The sequence below is a fragment of the Diabrotica virgifera genome, chromosome 5 (assembly GCF_917563875.1).
Source record: "Diabrotica virgifera virgifera chromosome 5, PGI_DIABVI_V3a".
NCBI classification, from domain to species: domain Eukaryota; kingdom Metazoa; phylum Arthropoda; class Insecta; order Coleoptera; family Chrysomelidae; genus Diabrotica; species Diabrotica virgifera.
In genome coordinates this window covers 238,136,250-238,156,781 of record NC_065447.1, presented here as the reverse complement: position 1 = coordinate 238,156,781, position 20,532 = coordinate 238,136,250, and the positions used below count along the sequence as shown (strand labels likewise).

General features: G+C 32.1%; 1 protein-coding gene across 1 annotated transcript in view; it reads left to right on the top strand.

Moving 5' to 3' along the window:
- Positions 1-20,532, top strand: part of LOC114329586 (laminin subunit alpha) — a 192,193-nt gene that overhangs the window by 69,364 nt on the left and 102,297 nt on the right. The window contains exons 3-4 of the mRNA XM_050651827.1: positions 16,239-16,475; positions 18,037-18,207. Of these exons, the coding sequence (XP_050507784.1) occupies positions 16,239-16,475; positions 18,037-18,207 (408 nt within the window). The remainder of the gene's footprint in view (positions 1-16,238; positions 16,476-18,036; positions 18,208-20,532) is intronic.

Sequence of the window (20,532 nt, the reverse complement as noted above, 5' to 3'; positions counted from 1 at the left end):
CTTCCAAGTTGTCCGATATTATGACTGTATCGTCGGCATACCTAATGTTATTAATTAAATTTTCATTCACTTTTATGCCGACTGTCTCGTTTACCAAAGCTTCTTGTGTGATTTCTTCCGAATAAGCACTAAACAATAACGGTGACAGTATGTAACCTTGCCTGGCCCCTCTCCTTATCTCTATTTCTTCTGACACTTCTCTTCCAAATTACACATTTGATCGTTGGCTGTAGTATAAATGGTATAGTTTATTACTAATGTTATTATTATGGTATGGTTTATTAATAACGAGGAAGTTATAAATGCCTTAAATCAAATGAAAAATGGAAAATATAGAGACGACGGAATAACAAAAGAGATTATTAGAGATGGAGGTCAAACTACCTTAAAGGCAGTTAAAATCCTAATGAAGAAGTGCCTCTTTGATATTGCTATTCCAACCACTTGGCAAAATGCGCAGCTACTTCTACTACAAAATAAAGGAGGCGAACACAAACTCGAAAAATAAGTTAGAATATTAAGACAATAGAATATAGAATTATTTACTCTTGCATTAGAAGATGCCTTATGCCCTAGAAGAAAAAGATAAATTGTCACTTAAATTTTTAAGTCATCCAAGATTTGCGATTTGCCGATAACATAGTGCTCATGAGCAACAATACAGAAGAACTAATCTACATACTAAAGATGCTTAAACAGGAATCTGAGAAAAGCGGTTTAAAAATAAATTTAAATAAAACAAAAGTGATGACAAATCAAAATATCAGAATCGACTTAGATGCAAGTGAGATCTAAACTGTCGAAGAGTCACACGAGCAAGCTAGGCAAACAGAATCAAACGGCAGACATAACTAGAAGAATCCGAATTACTTGGGCAGCAGTTGCAAGACTCAGTGATGTGTTGAAAAACAAAAAGATACCAATAAATCTAGAAAAAAGGGCATTCAACAGTCGTATTCTACGTTATGACTGATGGAATGGATACCGTGATACTTACAGGGTTATCAGCTAATAGATTAAGAACACAGAGGGCCATCGAACGAGCTATGTTAGGAGTATCTCTGAGAGAACATATTCGAAATAAGACGTACGAAACAGAACGAAGGTGGAATATGTAATTGGAAGAATTGCGCAAATGAAATGGAACTGGATAGGACACATAGCACGGCAAAACAACGAAAGGTGGACGAGAACATTGTACATTGGAGACCACGCGAGCATAGTAGTAGCAGAGGAAGACCACAAAAACGATGGCTAGATGACTTCAAAGCAAAAGTCGGGAGAAACTGATACCAAATAGCACAAAACAGAGAAGAGTGGAGAACTCATGGGAGGCCTTTGTCCAGGAGTGGATGCAAACAGGCTAAAGAAGTAGTTATTGTTTTCTTTAGGGACATTCACTTAACAAGCTATATGTTTTTATGGATTTGGCTGTCTCTAGAGGTGTATATTCTCGGGCTGAATACAGTCACTTAACTTCCACAATCTTATTATCACCTACTAACCCGTCCGGGGAAGCTCATAAAAACCGATAACCTTTTTCCAAGCACACAAACAATCCACACTGCTTTACTATATTTTTTGTTTTGATAGCAATTTCTGGCTTTTCTTCGTGTCTTATCAGATAAAACAATTGTTCTAGATATCGTTATCGCGTTTCCTTTTTTACTTCTTTATCGATGATTATTCTTCATACTCTTTCTCTTCCTGCTCTCAAAGAAACTGTTTATTAGATTTTTTTTCTTTCTCATCTAATTTATACCGATCCAGATTAGCTCCATATAACAGTTCTAGTTCTACTTGCATCAGACTAATCAATACGTTTATTTAACATATATTATTAAGTGTCAACACATTTTTTCTTTTGCCTTCGCTAATATTTATTTATTTCTGTTGTTTTTGTACATATTATGTAGAAGAAATCAATATAGATGTAAGATTTTTAAAATTTATTGTTATTATTTCTTTTATATTGATCCTTTTTTTATTTTTAATATGAAGGTGAAAATATTTTTAACCTATCCTGAATTAATGTCAGAAGTAGTTATTTATTTACTCTTACTCCATATCTATTTAAATATCGTCCAATTGTTTTCCTTTAAATTTAGCTCACCACAAATGCAAAAAGTAATGAACAAGGAAAATTTTAAAGATAAAATAATGGTTTCAATTAAAATCTTTAATAAACATAAGTGCGACAAAAGAGAAACACCATGGATGGTAGTTATTATAGAAAAACTATTTGACAAAAGAAGACTATTTATTCTCCAATTCAAAATATAGTCAAATACAAAGCTTCAGAGATACATGAAAAAATACAAATAAAAAAGACAACTTATCTTACTTAAAAACATTAAAAAGCCAACTCGGGTTTAATCGAGACAGAAAGTACCGGCCCTAAATAATATATCAAAATCTAATACGGCCAAGGGGACTGACAATATTTCAGGAACAATAGTTAAATTAATTTCAGAAGGTCACGCTGATGCGTTATAAATAGACGTTATAGTAGGCTTATATTATATTACCTACTAACATAATACAATAAAACATTTTGTTGTACAAAGTAATTGATATGGCAACGCTGCTAGGATAAAGTTCTGTTTGACGCGATTCTAGCAGAAGGTATAGTACCCTCGGAGATCCGTGGAAAAAATTTACACCCAAAATAACAAAATTCAGTTTGGCAACACTGCGCGAATGTTGATAGTAACATATCCTTTTTAAGATAAGCACGACTGTAATTTAGTCCAAACAAATTAATATATTTTTTTTGCCAACAAAAATGAGATTTTTCAACCTAATAATGTTTCAAATATGATGTGCAAAATAATTTTTAATTGGGTTCTGTTAATGGGCTTGCTTTTTTTGTCATTAAATTAAAAAAAAACTAAATTTTACTCATTAAATCAATGTTTGTCCGGTTATCGTCTTAATTATTTTAACTGTACTAATATCCGTTGAGTAATTCTGGAATGATTAATAGGTCGTTAAAACATTTTATCTGTAGCGGCTTCTGGAATATCTTAAAAATATCGAATTTCATTGATAAAATGCGCATATTCCACCGATCTTCAGAGGAAAACTGACAGAGCGTGTTGCGACATTATGAGTGAAATAAAAAAATGTAACAGAAAAAGATAAAAACTGAAGACGGAATTCAACCCAACGTGAAAAAGATTAAACGTAAGAAGAGATAGAGAAATTTCTGTCAAAATTTGGTATTTATGACCCTTAAAATAACACCAAATGCTAAAATTTATTAGCCTGTAGATAGTGTGGATGTCTCGTCAGCCGAGGGTATGATCAGTGGCGTGGTAATTTTATGGTCAAACTACGTTTTGTTCTAATTTTTATCATTGTGAGAATTAAAAAAACCAACTAATATTTTTATCTCCAGCACTGAGAGCGGTCAACTTTTTGGTTGCCTGTATTCTTCGGGACATTTTATCACAAAGTGTAAATATTACTAATTTTACCGTCTTGTGGGGTATCTGCGTTCTCTTTCTTTTCCACTATTATATATATTATATCTCTCTTTGCCGACGTTTAAATTAGGACCCACTTGAATCTCGCTTCAACACGCGCCTCGACCTCGTCGTGAGAATTCTCCATTCGCTTCGACAATACTGCTATCTATCGAACATAAATATTACCGATGGTGTAGGTGGAGCGACGTCATGGCGGTACAAATTCACAGCGGCAATTCAAGATATAATTTTTGTTTAACGAGATTTTTCATATGTTTAGGAAAAAATATTGAACATTTTATTGCAAATATTTTCCACTCTTACAGTTTTATATATGTTGTTATTAAAATTTTGTCCGCTTTCTTACCGGTAGCTTTATTATAAGCCAAAACATATTATTTTTTCCCATTGTGGCAAAACTGTAAGATCAAAAATTTTCAAAAAATTCATAAGTATTTCTTAGGATTATATCTTTATCCTGTAAGAAAATTAACAAAATTGTATGTTTGGTTTTTCCGCTTTATACTTGGAAAAAAGGAGTATTTTTGAGTTTTTTCGAAAACGAAAACATGAAGTTTGCTCAAAATTTGTGAAAATACTTCTAGTAATCACATACACCTTCTCAAATTTTTTCAAAATTTTTGAACTTCAAATTTTTTTTTGGGGGGGTTCAGATCAACCTTAAAAATAATTATTAGGGTAGAATCTTTTCGGCCTGGATCCCACGTACCTAGCGAAAAAAGTTGATTAATAGCAAGCTGAAAATTTGTTAATATAGTATTTTTACTACAAAAGCGATATTACGTAGGTCAAAATTTTTGACGTAAGAGAACTGTCAAAACATTAGAATGTGACTTTTCATTATTGCCATGTTTATAATAAACATGACAATAATGAAAAGTCACATTGTTTATTATAAACATGGCAATAATGAAAAGTCACATTCTAATGTTTTGACAGTTCTCTTACGTCAAAAATTTTGACCTACGTAATATCGCTTTTGTAGTAAAAATACTATAGCTTAACGGTGTCTAGTCGGACAACCTTTGATGTATGAGAACATTGGAACAGGGGAAGTTTTAATAGGGCTTTTCATTCACAGTCATTTGTTTCGAGCTTCTGTCATATGCCGTATAATCAGTGTATATTTATATTATATCACGACACCGTTATTATGACACCGTTAAGCTATAATAGCTTTTTTAAAATTTGTCAATAATTGACAAATTTTCAGCTTGCTATTAATAATTTTTTTTTTCGGCTGGGGATCCAGGCCTTAATTAGAGTACAATATAAAAAAATAAAAAAAGACACTTCGTTTTTCTACATTATAGTTATTATTAGATCAATATCATTTAAACCTTTATTGAGAAATTGTTATAATTAGGAAAAAATGTAGTACTAAAAGCTATAAATACATAGGATTACATAAATAATCACGTTTTATTAGTTGGAACCTTAATAAGCAATTGTATGATGAAGCCATACATGAAGCGGTACGCAGAAGCTATCATACCAGATACGCTCTTTAGAGCTTTTGTAATGGTTTCTGAACTGGGCAAGATGTGTAGCACCGGCCTAATGAGCTGATCTGCTAGCATTCTGCAAAGAAAATTTTTGTTATAAAATACAATTGGACTGACACTGCACATAAAACGCATACACAAGAGAAAATTTGTTAAACATATTTAACCTTTTAAAAATGAATAAACATTTTTCAATTTAGAGCCGCTCAGGCGGTAAAAGGCCTAGCCGGGTAAGATGATGAAAAATGCCCCCAACTCGATTCGAATTCCATATAGGTCACCGTTTAGCATAATATAGTGAAACTAACTTTCTGAAATTTATAGCCCCATAGGTGGTCACGTGACCCACCTAGAGCCTAATTAGGCTTTTTATGTTTTTATTTTTTATCTCAGCCGCACCGAGAGCTGGCGAAAAACTTTAAGGGGGGGGGGTATGGTTTGAAATCAACATATCAAGCACTTTTCTGTGAATTTTTTTCGAAGCCATGGTAGAATTATTTTATTTTTAAATTAAATAAACATATTAAGTATAATTCAAAGAATATTTAAGAAAAAATGCAATCCAAAATATTGAAAAATACGCCACTAGCGACAAATTTTGGCAGGCGGCTCAAAAAAAATTGATTTTGCGGTGGACATCAGAACTCATCACTAGATCATACGAAATAAAAAATTCAAAAGATTTAATTAGCTTATGAGTTTGGCGAGGTAACAACGTCGAGTTTTTTTATTTTTAATTATTTTTGAATTTTTGGTATCACTCAGAAGTCAAAAATACGAAATTTTTGATAACATTTTTGTGAAAACCAACAGATTTAATATTGTTGAACAAAAAATAAGCACAAAACAAAAAATATCTCGACGTTGTTACCTCACGAAATGTCTAAAGAAAATCTGTGCAAAATTTCAGGTAGATCGGTCAAGTAGTTCATCAGTTACAATGTCCACCGCATTTGAAAAAGCAGTTTTGAGAAAAATGCGTTTAAAGTTTTGACAACTGCATCTTTATCTTCTTATTTGTCTGCCAAATCGTAAAGTGGTGAACATTGGAATATGTTTTTTGAATTGCGGAGTAATCTACAAAAGAGAAGGCGAACAGTTGTTTAACGTTTCTCACTACGCTCAAGCGTGCTGGCGCGAAGCCTCGGCAACGCGAGTCGAAGGTAGGGATATTCAACACCCTGTATCTCTGGTAATTTTACTCCGATTATTTTGAAATTTTCAGAGAGTATTCTTGAAAGTATGCACTTTTATTTGAAATATTAAAAAAATTAAATATTGCAAACCATACCCCCTCCTTAAATAAAAAAGTTGTAAGTTACAAAAAGTTCTATCCGAAAAAAATTTTTCTTTAAATTTTTCTCGGGAAATTTAAATTTTATGAAGATTTTAAAATTTTAAATGAGTATAAAAAATAAATAAGATATTCGTTTTCACGAAAAAAATTTATAACATGTATTTTTGCATAATATTTCACCCTGAATTTTTTCATATTTTTAAAATGGGTGAAACGTAGGTACTTTTAAAAATAAAAATCAGCATTTTTTTGATTTTTTTTGCATTTTGATACATTATACATGTGTTTAAAAAAGGTAACACCATCACTAGGATAGATAAAAAACTGAAAAACAATTGGGATTTGTTTAATAAAAAACGTTTGTAATTTTCAAGATACAGGGCGTTGAAGAAAACAAAATTTTACACATTTTTTACGATTTTGCCAAAACTATTGGCAACACTGTAATAAAATTTGCCAGGTTTTAAGAGGTAGCCATTGTGCATTTTTTGAAATACAATTAAGAATTTTATATTCATCATTGGCGCGCATACGGGTAATGGTCTGAATTTTTAAAGAAAAAAAGATAGTACGTAACTGACATATTTCAAATTAACAACCATTTTTGAATTCCTCGTTCCATTTGTGACAAAAAATCTATCTTCCCATTTTTTCATACGACGTGCCATTTTTATGCAAGAAATGAAACATCTTAACCCTTACAAAGTATTCGAACTACTATGTTAAGTTTCTATAATACATCTACTAGGTCTGGATCCCGCGTATGAAAAAAAAAAAAGAATGTGTGTGTACTTTGTGCGCACGTAAGAAGTTATACTTCTACTATATGATTTAAACGAGATTAATATACTTTTTATTTATATTTTATTTAAATATTAAACTAATTTTTACTTACTACTTCTCAAACATTTTTATTAAAACAGTGCCAAAAATTAAAATATTAAAAGAATAAAACACACACAAACACATTAAAAATGCCACAAATGATTTCTGAACATTAATTGTCGGAAATTTTTTTAACTAAATACGTATTTTCTGAAAATAAAATTATATAATAAATATACTTACAATCATAAAATGTATAAAAAAAATAAAAAAATAAAAGTTTTTATTGGGATTCGAACCAGCTATCAGCGCGGTTGGTATATTGGGGTTCATTCGCCTTAAACGCTTCGCCACGGAGGCAATGTGTCATTATGTGCGAAGATCGACTAACTAAACGGATTAAGCTTTTGACATTTTTGAATTAAATTAAATTATTTTGATTTTGAATTGAAATGATTTTGAATTGAAATGATTTAGAATTGAAAAAATACAACAAAACATAGAGTAAGAAATCAATATATTAGGTGAACATTGATAGAAATTTTGATGGTAATCAAATTATGTAAATATAAAGTATTACATACTATGTATTTTGGTAGGTTCAAATAGGTAGGTACCTATGATACATTTACAATTATTACGTACCTGTAGCTTTTAAAAACTATTTAAATGTCACTACAATTATAAACTTTTTTGTTTCTGTCCTCACAACAATAAAACTAATATATTATACATTTGTTTACTTACCTTCATATTGAACAATTATTTATTATTGACAGATCATTTCAACACCCAATCAGAGCCCGTATAACGACTAATACCATACTGTCGGTGTGCGCATGCGCGCAGATCAATATAAATTCACCCTCAATCTCAATCGCGCCTAAAGAAGTATAACTTCAAAAAGTTGATCAATAGCAAGCTGAAAATTTGTTAATAGCTTAAGGGTGTCTAGTCGGATAAACTTTGATATCAGGGAACACTGGAACAGGGGCAGTTTTAATTGTGGAACAGGTTAAAAATTTGGAACGGTCAGACCACGAAAACGGCACATTTATTTTGTCCGACAGAACAGACTTAAACTCTCCGAACAGAGATTAAACTCTCATGCAAAAATCAGACTGCTGTTTATCACCTGTCATTTGAGATATTCTACATGTTCCACAATTAAAACTGCCCCTGTTCCAGTGTTCCCATATATCAAAGTTTATCCGGCTAGACACCCTTGCCCTTAAGCTGTTAAAAAGTTTTCAGCTTGCTATTAATCAACTTTTTTTTCATACGCGGGATCCAGACCTATACATTATACTCGTAATATAATATAAAAAAACTTAATTCCAATACTTTGGTATTGGATATTTTATTTTTTTAAATATTAAGTATTTTTTAAGTATTTATAAGTATTAAGATATTTTATTTTTTTGCATGAAAACGGCGCGTCGTATGAAAAAAAAAAGAAGATAGATTTTTTGTCACAAATGCAACGAAGAATTTAAAAATGATTGTCAATTTGAAATATGTCAGTGGCGTACTATCTTTTTTTTCTTTAAAAAGTACAGACCATTACCCGTATGCGCGCCAATGATGAATATAAAATTCTTAATTGTATGTCAAAAAATGCACAATAACTACCTCCTAAAACCTGCTAAATTTTATTACAATGTTGCCAGTAGTTTCGACAAAATCGTAAAAAATGTGTAAAATTTTGTTTTCGTCAACGCCCTGTATCTTGAAAATGGATGGCATTACAAAAATTTTTGAAGTTATACTTCTTTACGGGCGTAATGACGGTGAAATTTTATATGGGAAAACCTAGCGACCGGGCGCATGCGCATTATAACTTTGTTCTGATTGGATGTTCAAATGACATGACAAAAATTATCCAATATGGCAGCTGTGGCACAGCTGTGGGACTGTGTTTGGTTATAATGTATGCTTGTTGCGTTTTAAAATTTGTAGGAAGAGAAACAACAAACAAAAAGTTAGTTAATGGTTATACTGCCTTTTTAAATAGTTTTCATATTATATTTTTGGACTTATTTACATAGAAGAGATGATTGTTGCATGCCAATGTGAAAGCTCATCAAACTGTGCCTAGTATGAGTGCCGCAGATCTCGCTTATTCAAAGCTAAAGAATCTTTCACTGGTAAGTGTTTTATAAATAGTTGATCAAATTTTGTTATGATATTTGAACATAGCCACTTTGCACGACGCAAGTGATTGCGAAATGTATTAGTCGTTATACGGGCTCCGATACCTACCTTGAACCTACCAAAATACATAAGTAGTATGTAATACTTTTTTTTACATAATTTGATTACCATCAAAATTTATATCAATATTCACCTAATATATTGTCTTCTTACCCTATGTTTTGTTGTATTTTTTCAATTCTAAATCATTTCAATTCAAAATCAAAATAATTTGATTTACATAAGTTAAAAATGTCAAAAGGTTAATATGTTTAGTTAGACGATCTTCGCACATAATGACAAGCTGCCTCTGTGGTGCAGTTTTAATGCGGGTGAATCCCAATACAACGCAAATACCAGCCGCGTGGTAAGTTGGTTCGAATCCCAATAGAAACTTTTATTTTTTTATTTTTTTTTATACATTTTATGATTGTAAGTATATTTATTATATAATTTTATTTTCAGAAAATACGTATTTAGTTAAAAATTTTTCCGACAATTAATGTTCAGAAATCATTTGTGGCATTTTTAATGTGTTTGTGTGTGTTTTATTTTTTTATTATTTTAATTTTTGGCACTGTTTTAATAAAAATGTTTGAGAAGTATTAAGTATAAATTAATTTAATATTTAAATAAAATATAAATAAAAAGTATATTAATTTCGTTTATAATCATATAATCATATAATCATATAATAGAAGTATAACTTCTTACGTGCGTACAAAGTACACACACATTCATTTTTTATTAAACAAACCCCAATTATTTTTCAGTTTTTTATTTATCCTAGTGGTGGTGTTACCTTTTTTAAACACCATGTATAAAATTGTATCAAAAAGCGAAAAAAAAAACAAAAAAATGCGGTTTTTTATTTTTAAAAGTACGTTTCAAAAAATTTTAAAAATCTGAAAAAATTCAGGGTGAAACATTACGCAAAAATAGACGTTATAAATTTTTTTCGTGAAAACGAATGTCTTAGTTATTTTTTTATACTCATTTAAAATTTTAAAATCTTAAAACTCTTAAATCTCTCTAAAACTTTTTGAAACTTACAACTTTTTTATTTAAAGTTTTTCGCTAGCTCTCGATGCGGCTGAGATAAAAAATAAAAACATAAAAAGCCTAATTAGGCTCTAGGTGGGTCACGTGACCACCTAGGGGACTAAAAATTTCAGAAAGGGAGTTCCGCTATATGTGCTAAACGGTGACCTATATGGAATTCGAATCGAGTTGGGGGCATTTTTCATCATCTTACCCGGCTAGGCCCTTTCCAGTGAACCATTCTCGTTGGAAATTTACAGCCTGAGCAGATGAGATGTGAATTATAAATTGTAAAATTCCCTCATCTTCCTATAGTTCTCAGAATCAGTATGGCTTGCATTTTTAGAAGCCTCGGATGGTGTAACCAGAGAAGGTTTTCCATTGTTTTTAATCTGGTAGCATATTATATACTAAATTTACAATCAAGATACAGTAGAAATAAACCAACCAAGACACGTTAAATGCTACTACGAGCACTCCCGAATCATAATTTACAATTAGGCCAGGGTAATAAGACAAAATATTGTAAGTATACCCTGTTCGTGACACTTCAGCAGCCAGGGTACTGAAGCGTTTTTTCGACAAGTAATACCTATAGGAACAAATTGTAACTATTTTCTGCGTAGGATCTGGCGGCCATTTCTATTTATAAACAATTGACTCTCAAAAAATGGCATTTTTCCCTTTTTTTTTTCAAATCAATGGAAAACAGTGAAATTTTGATTTTTTTAGTACAAATAACAAATAAAAACGCTTTAAAATGACATACTACAAAGTTTGATATACTCATTTATTGTTAATATAATTGCGAAAAAAGGTCGGAATTGCAAAAAAATTATTTTCGCAATAACTGTTGTAAAAATTAGTGTACAGGTTTGAAATTTTTGTCAAATGAGGGTTCTTTGGTGCTTAATATGTGATAAAAATTTCAAAGCGATTCATTCAATTGTTTATATTTTATTCGAATTGTTTATCTCAGAGAGCATTTTTTTTGCAATAACATAAGTCAGAAAAAAATACGTAGAACCATTCCACAGGTGTCAAATGGAAGAGCATGAGCTATATTTTCAACTTGGTTTAAAAAAAACGAATAAAAAATGCTTTTATTAGTAATAAATAATTATGCAAAAGTATCGTAAATCTTTCCATATAAACTTTTTGAATAACTTTTTCCAAAAAAATTAACTTTTTTACCCTGTTTTAAATGCACAACTACCTACCAAGTAATGTTATTTATATTATAATTGATAAAAAATTGTAATAAATATTCTTATAAAAATTTCTTATATAACAAAATAAAAAGTTTATAAGGAAAGATTTACGATACTTTTGCATAATTATTTATTACTAATAAATGCATTTTTTATTCGCTTTTTTTAAACCAAGTTGAAAATATAGCTCATGCTCTTTCATTTGTCACCTGTGGAATGGTTCTAACGTCATTATCTTCTGACTTATGTTATTGCAAAAAAATGTTCTCTGGGATAAACAATTTGAATAAAATTTAAACAATTCAATGAATCGCTTTGAAATTTTTATCACGTATTAAGCACCAAAGAACCCTTATATGACAAAAATTTCAAAGCTGTTCACTAATTTTTACAATAGATATTGCGAAATTATTTTTTTTTGCAATTCCGACCTTTTTTCGCAATTGTATTTTAAAGCTTTTTCCATAATCTCAAAGATATTTGTACTCAAAAAACCATAACTTTCACTGTTTTCCATTGATTTGAAAAAAAAGTGAAAAATGCCATTTTTTGACAATTAATTGTTTATAAATAAAAATGGCCGCCATAACCTACGCAGGAAATAGTTACAATTTGCTCTTATAGGCACTACCTGTCGAAAAAACGCTTCAGTACCCTGGCTGCTCGAGTGTCATGGAAAAAACCTTATTACCCTGGAATAAATGTATATACATTGTAAATCCCAAATCATGATTTCCAAAGTTTATACATTGTAAATTATGATTCGGGAGAGCTCCTAGTAGAATTTATTTCTACTGCATCTTGATTGTAAATTTAGTATAGAATGGTATTTTAAATATCATTTTGTGTGCTATTAGATTAAAAACTTAAACTTTTTTCTAGCAGATATTACTAGAGCGTCCCAGGCCAAAAATCGAGACTGCGCACGGAGTATTACCCTGGTTCCGTCAGAGAGAAGAGCATAAATATGTATCTCCTGATGAGGGGCTACGAAGCCCCGAAACCGGTAGAGATGCTTGCTGTACTCTCTGATTGAACTAGAATGTAATACGACGGCAGTTTCGGCTTGCAATGAAATTGAAAATTTATACCTATTGCAATTTCATTTTTAGTTTATATGTACCTATATTTACTCTATTTGGAGTACGGAGGGAACCATTCTCGCTGGAAATATACCGCCTGAGCAGATGGGATGAGAATTATAAATTGTAAAATTCCTTCATCTTCCTAAGTCTCAGAATCAGTATGGCTTGCATTTTTAGAAGCCTCGACCAGAGGATTTCCATTATTCTTAATCTGATAGGATATACAGGGTGAGTTTTTAGTGCGGGATCGGTCGATAATTCCATTATGGTATAGAATATCGAAAAAAGATATTTAGAAAAAATGTAGGCAATGATATTCTCTAGGCGTGGAAAATATGTCCATTTCTACAGGGTGATCAATAACTGCGTGGTATATCAAACATATAATTTTTTAAATGGGACACCCTATTTCATATTTATATTCTCATAATTCTTGTTCATATAATATAGGGTTTTGCATTACTATACAGAGTATTTAACAAGTTATGACCATTTTTATTTCGAAATCCCTATGAGATTAACACCATGTATATAAATAAGTAATTCGTTAACAATAATTTGTTTTACATAATTAGATTAACAATATACTGTGGTTTTTAAGTTAAGTTAAATTGAAATCATTGACAACTATTTGTATACAGGGTGAACTACAAAACCAAATTACGATTTTCTTAATTTTTTTAAATGGATCACCCTATATTTTATTTTTTCAAAATTTTGTATTTGTGATACTCTTTCATTTTTATATAGCAATCCCTATACCTAAACTCGTGAGTTTTCGAGATATTTTCAGTTTACTGCAAATTTCGGGAATACATTCAATTTTTCTACTAAAATACGTTTTTATGTAGACAAGGACACACCATTAAACTTGATAAAAATAATAAACTTACAGATAAAACCCATAACTAAATTAAAATTCATGGTGACGTTTCAATTATTATGTACAATAACACCGCCAATCTGAAAGTTGAAGGTAAACACAACGAATAATAATATGTGAAAATCATGCGTGGAATGAGGCAAGCCTCTCTCCTCTAATCTTTAATCTCTACTCTGAAAGAATATTTATAGAGAAGCTTTGCACGAAATTGAAAAGGGTGTTCTACTAGACGGGTACCGGCTAAACAACATCAAACATGCAGATGGCTACAGATGGCATGTAGTGTAGATGGATACAGAATACTATGATGCCATCTGCATATATGTATAGTATTTGAACTTTTGAAAACCTACAAGCTCTTATGAACAAAATCACGTACTACAGTCAACAATATGGACTCGATAGAAATGTAGACGAAGCTCATGGTAATTAGCAAGACAAAGGTACCAGAAGGTCAACTCTAGTCAAACAAAACCTCAGTAGAATGAGTGACTCACTGCAATTGTACCTTGGCATCATAGTAAATAAAGAATGGACCAACAACCAGGAGGTAAGAGGCATCAGAAAAGCTAGATCCACCTTTAGCAGGATCAAAAATGCGATATAAATGCAAATATGCCCTCCTACAAGCCATTCGGAAATTGTGGCCCATGAAGAAGAAGGACATTCTGGTTGAAGAATCTCAGAACCTGGTTCAACACAACATATGTGCAGCTTTTCCGCGCTACTGCAGATAAGATAAAGATTGCCATGATGATCCCCAACATTCATTATGGATAGGCACATCGAGAAGAAGAGTAGCAAATGTGCTTTTAAACATTTGGCCCATTTGGGATTTCTTAAAGATCAGTTATTATAATTAGTAGGATGTGCCCAAATGCGGGGAATGATATGGATATTAATGACGGATGATTACCAACTAATTCAGCTTTAATTTTTTATGTTACTTTAATGACAGTTTGAAACTCGGCAACCCTGTAATCAGGTGTATGTTTTTATGTTTTATGCAATTATTATTATCATACTATTATCAAGGAATATAGGAAAATTACATTTGACTGTATACAGTGATAAGGGCACTAATAACCGGTAAAATAACGCAAAAGATGGAAAACACATTAAATTGTGAGATAAAACGAAATGAAACTATCAATGTACATTTATTGTTTCCCACCTTTAGAAGTTATGACGAGTTTGGCAACTGCCACTGTGACAGTGACAGTTTTAGTTGACATACTCCTCTGATACGTCTAAAGGCGGGAAACAATAAACAGAACGTAAGTTTATAGGTTTTTATCGCTAAATCTCCCACCTCCACTAGTTTCATTTCTTTTTATCTCACAACTTAATATGTTTTCCATCTTTTGCGTTATTTTGCCGGTTATTAGTGGGACCGTGCAAGTTCGGAAAAGCGACACCTGGTTTCATAGCTCGGCAACATCTTTCGCACTTTTAATTATATTGGCCAATTATATTAGTCCTGGTTGCTGGATAATTGTCAAGGCCATAGCCCCAAAAAAAAATTATAAGAAGAAAAAGTAAGATTTAGGTTATGTTATTAAAAGTTAAACAATTGTATGTAGTAAATAAAATGAATTATTCATAAAATGCAGTACTGCAAGCAAAATAATTAAATATACTTTTATATAATAATTTCATATCATATCAATATTGTGAGCCACACATAATTTTTCTTCTTCAATAGAGAGATATAGCACAGGCATTTTACCGCATGCTATTAGCGGAATAGGTACGCTATTTTGACATGTACGCAAGCGCAGAGTGAATGTTACGCTAATACCGGATAACGTGTCCCGCTATTTAGGTCGAAATAAGGGATGGTAATAACGTTAACGCTAATTTGACGTTTGGGATGAAACATAAAAATAATTTGTAGAACACATTTTATAAACTAAAAATTGTAAATCATCTTGTTTCCTGTGTTAAGAAATGCTTGTGTTCTTATTTTGTTTACAATAGACTACTTTTGTGCTTAGGATATTAGTTATTCAGATATTTTAATTATTTTTATACTGATTATTTATATTTATTGTTTGTTAAATCATTAAAATTCAAATGCATGTCAACCTGCTCAATATTCAAATTCATTTTTCAATAAAAAAACATTTATAGTATTCCTAAACATTAATTTCTAGGTTACATTTAATTCCAAACGTCGGTTGTCATAATAACGTTAAGCCCCGCCCCAAAACATTTGCGATAACTCTCTTGATGCCTGTGTTGAAATAGACCGTTATCTGTTATTTACGTCTTCACACGTTATTAACGTTAACCTTTGCGATATCTCTCTAATGACATTAGGTATGAAATATACGTTAATTTAACAATTTCAATTGACAATATGAATTATTTAAGAAAGTTGCAAGATTTCTCCGCTATTCGCGCACGATCGTTTCTCGTATCCCCTCCAAGTACTTGCACACCGCGAATAAGGATCGGTGCACATTTGCGTGTCTTCTAGCTGCTTGCCCGCTGCGGGCAAACTGGGGGGATCGCTGGCGGTTCAGCAGTACATGATTTGATATTATTTACTGCACACTAGCGTGCACGCCGCGTGCTCGCAACAACATTCTGGCACTGTATTATATTTTTGCAGAATTTTGGAATGTTCTTAATTCGTATAATAAATTTAATATTAAATTTATTTATTTTCAACAATTCATAACTAATATACTTCTTGTTGCAGGAATTTCACGTCGCATATGTTTACATCAAAATGGCAAACTCACCTAGACCCGGTCTATGGATTTTAGAGAAATCAGCTGATTATGGAAAGACGTTCACCCCTTGGCAATACTTTTCTGATTCACCTTCGGATTGTGAGACTTTCTTCGGAAGAGAAAGCTTGGCACCTATTGCTAAAGATAATTCTGTTATATGCACCACAGAGTATTCTAAGATCGTTCCCTTAGAAGGAGGAGAGGTAAGATATAATATAAATAACCTCATTTTGGTATACTGTCAGAAATTATAAAAACTTAAAACTGTAGTTTGTTCAATCACTAATGACACAGCTGCTGCCCTGGACCTCGATTTTTGACCCTTCGCTTCGTTATCGAACGTATTCGCTTCGTATCTGTTTAGTGTACAGATAGCGAATGATCGATAACGAAGCGAAGGGTCAAAAATCGAGGTCCTGTGCCATTTCCTCAGTTGTTCCACGGGTGCTTATTTGTAAGACCTTATTCACACATATCATATATATCTGTAGAACATTTCCCTATCAGCCAGTGGGACGCGCCGAGTCAGGGTTGAGTATTTCCTCGCCCGTTCTTCTTCCGCGAAGTACAAAAGTACCACAACTTAATCCAGAACTCCTCCTCCACACAAGCTGGGGCGGACACGAAAATTGAACATTAAAAGACGGAATTTGAAGACTTAGAGCACGTGTTGGAAGGGCAAGAATGTTCAGAGCAAGAATGTGCAGGTCAAAATTAGAGAAATGAGAAATGTGGAATGACGAAGAATATTCTGGTCTATCTGCAAATGTAGTAGCTATCTGGAGTGGCGTTCTAGAAGTTTCGCATAGCTGTGATGATTTACATCCTTCCAAAAGATCTAAACTTCTAAGAAAGCCTCTTAAAATAGATTACGGCAGCAAAAATACAAAATAAAGAAGCTTACTCAATGAATATAATTAAAAATAATTGATAATTATCTTTATGCCTACAGAACTACCCCAACTATTTTTCATTGCACAAGAATCTATGGAGGAGTATCAGCGAGCAGCAAGCCCTTATCAGACACTATCGTATTCTAAACTAAGCGGTAGATTCATATTTAGAATTTTAAACTACTGCGTACGAGTGATGTTGATTATATTTACTTCCGAGTATTCGTTACAAATCGTTACTTTTGTATAAAGTAATCATTTACAGTATTCGTTACTTTGGTTACTATGATTACTTTTGTTACTTTTGTATTTGAGTACCGGTAATCATATCGAGAATCGTATTTCTCAGTAGGTAGGTATTTTGTATAGGTATTCCGATATAACAACGACCTTCACCAATTTGTTTTTACTCGCTGGAATACGATTGGTAGAAAGTAATCAAGTGTACTGATTGTAGATACAATAGTCGTTACTCGCTCTGATACGATTGGTACGAAGTAACGAAGTTATCAAAGTAGATAGGTACAATAGTCGTTACTCGCTCTGATACGACTGGTACGAAGTAATCAGAGTAAACAAAGTAATCAAAGTAACGATTTGCCTCTCTGTATAGTTACTTTCGGTATTCGTAAGTAACGATTACTTTGTAACGAATAGATACTTTTTCAACATCTCTACTGCGTACTTAAACCTTTTTATTTTTCTGTTCACTGGGCCAGAGTTTGGACGCACATTCACTAGATCCACTTCAGCATTGAAACGAAGTGAAGTCGAGCGTCTGTCCTGCTTGGCTATCTCACCGACTATCTAATTTTGTATCGAGTACAAATAAGTAACATGTCTCATATCTGCTTTTTGTTATTTATTGTAGATACCAATCTCGCTGCTGAAGAAGAGACCATCTGCCAATCACTATTTCAACTCATCGGTACTGCAAGAATGGACAAGAGCTACTAATGTACGTTTGAGATTTCTTAGAACTAAGAACTTACTAGGACATCTTATGTCTGTGGCTAGACAGGATCCTACTGTCACGAGAAGGGTAAGTGTTCATCTAACAAAAAAACATAATATTGTATGTATTGCAAAAGAAGTTTATTACCTAATCCTTAATCAGCGAGGTTTTACGTTATTCACGAGAATCGGTCTGTGATCCGCTTCAGAATTTTTACGTATAAAATTAAAAAGCATGTTGTAAATATTTTTAGAATATTTATGGAAGCGAGAGGAACCGCTTCCCCGCTAACAAATTCATGAATTACGGACACTACTTTACATACACTCCCCTAAGCAGGCAACTGGACAGGTTATCGGAACTTCAGGATACCATAATAGGTTTCTCAAAAACAAAATCACAAAACATACTTTCAGTCCCATCTCTAGCGGGAGAACGAAGACAGAAATCTTTATTTGATGAATGGGTTAAACGGGAATTGATGGTACTGGGACACTCCCAGCACCTAGTGAAACGTCAAAGCCCCGACCTCTTCAAGATCTCAACCGGGAATCATGGAAAAATTTGTCGTTGCGATGATAACTCCATTAACATTAGATCTCAAGCCGCACTCCAGCTGTCACGATTTCTATCTAGCGAGTCATTGGTTGCGCTTAGAAACAAACCAAGAGGAATTTGGCAATTTCTAAACAACCACTTTTAATTCTGTTTGCTGCAGCTCCCAATACAAATAAATGATTCGACTTTGTTATTACAATCGACGTTCTTGAGATGCAATTCTTACAGAAAAAGCTATTTACCAAAGGCAATTTGGGCTGATTAAAATAAAAATTCAAATTTTGTTTAATCTATTCGAAAACACATTTAAGTGTTTTTCTTCGAATATCTTAAGATGGTATTAGAATGTTTATGAAAAACTATCGTTCGAATATATCAATGTAAAACGCCGAATTAAAACCTTAGATATACAGAAAGGGATTTAAAATACGTGATTAATTCAGAGTACAGAACGGAGCAAAAATGCACAAAGTCAAAGGTTCAACACAAAATTTAGCAGCAGGTAAAACGAAGTGCGAGAAAACTATTGAAACTATTGGTTTCTATGGTCTGTTGAATTGATGTATATACTGCGAGACATAAGTTAGTGATACAGAAAATTAGGCTCATTTTCATATTTGCTTTTTTCGTGAAGATATTAACGGATTCCGCTAATTTTTTTATTATTTTATATTTTTCTGTAGTATTTACAAAATTTGTGCAAATGTTTAGTCATACTTCTTTTATATACTTATACCGGGTGGAAGAAAAGAAATGTTTTTCTTGTGTTAAGTTTGAGACACCCTGTAGGGAGGACGATGTACAAATGTGAGCATACATCAAAATCGTGTTGTAGTCTTCTGTTTTGTGACACTTCTGCTTTTTGAATGTCCCCCATATCTTTAGAAACAAAGAAGATAGGTGGTTTTACTCTTTAACATGAGTCTTAACTTAAACAAAACTAAATTTACAATAAAAAAATAACAGTTAACAAAACTTTAAAAACAGAAAGACACATAACGTAAACAGTTCTTATCTACACCTATAAGAGTTATTTGTCGACCAGGTGAGCGGTATGCACAGCACAACATAAGAGAGACGAGATTGTTTAATAGAGGCTCTGGAGTGTTTTGGAGTGGAATTTCCTTGAGAGTAAGCAAGGATTTGGTGTCTACGTGGAGGCTCCTTAAATATCGAGAGGTACATTACACATATTTTTTTCCGTTGAACACTCTGTTCCTTTCGCACTATATATGGAAAATAATTTCATCTTAGCGGTATGATGAGACATGGTCTCTTCACGTATCGCATGTCGTCAGTTAAAACACATATTAAAGAGTAAAACCGTCTAGTTTCTTTGTTATTAGAGATACCAGAGAAATTAAAAAAAGAATGTGTGTGTACTTTGTACGCACGTAAGAAGTTATACTTCTATTATATGATTATATGATTATAAACGAAATTAATATACTTTTTATTTATATTTTATTTAAATATTAAATTAATTTATACTTACTACTTCTCAAACATTTTTATTAAAACAGTGTCAAAAATTAAAATAATAAAAAAATAAAACACACACAAACACATTAAAAATGCCACAAATGATTTCTGAACATTAATTGTCGGAAATTTTTTTAACTAAATACGTATTTTCTGAAAATAAAATTATATAATAAATATACTTACAATCATAAAATGTATAAAAAAAATAAAAAAATTAAAAGTCTATTGGGATTCGAACGAACTTACCACGCGGCTGGTATTTACGTTGTATTGGGATTCACTCGCATTAAAACTTCACCACAGAGACAGCTTATCATTATGTGCGAAGATCGTCTAACTAAACAGATTAACCTTTTGACATTTTTAACT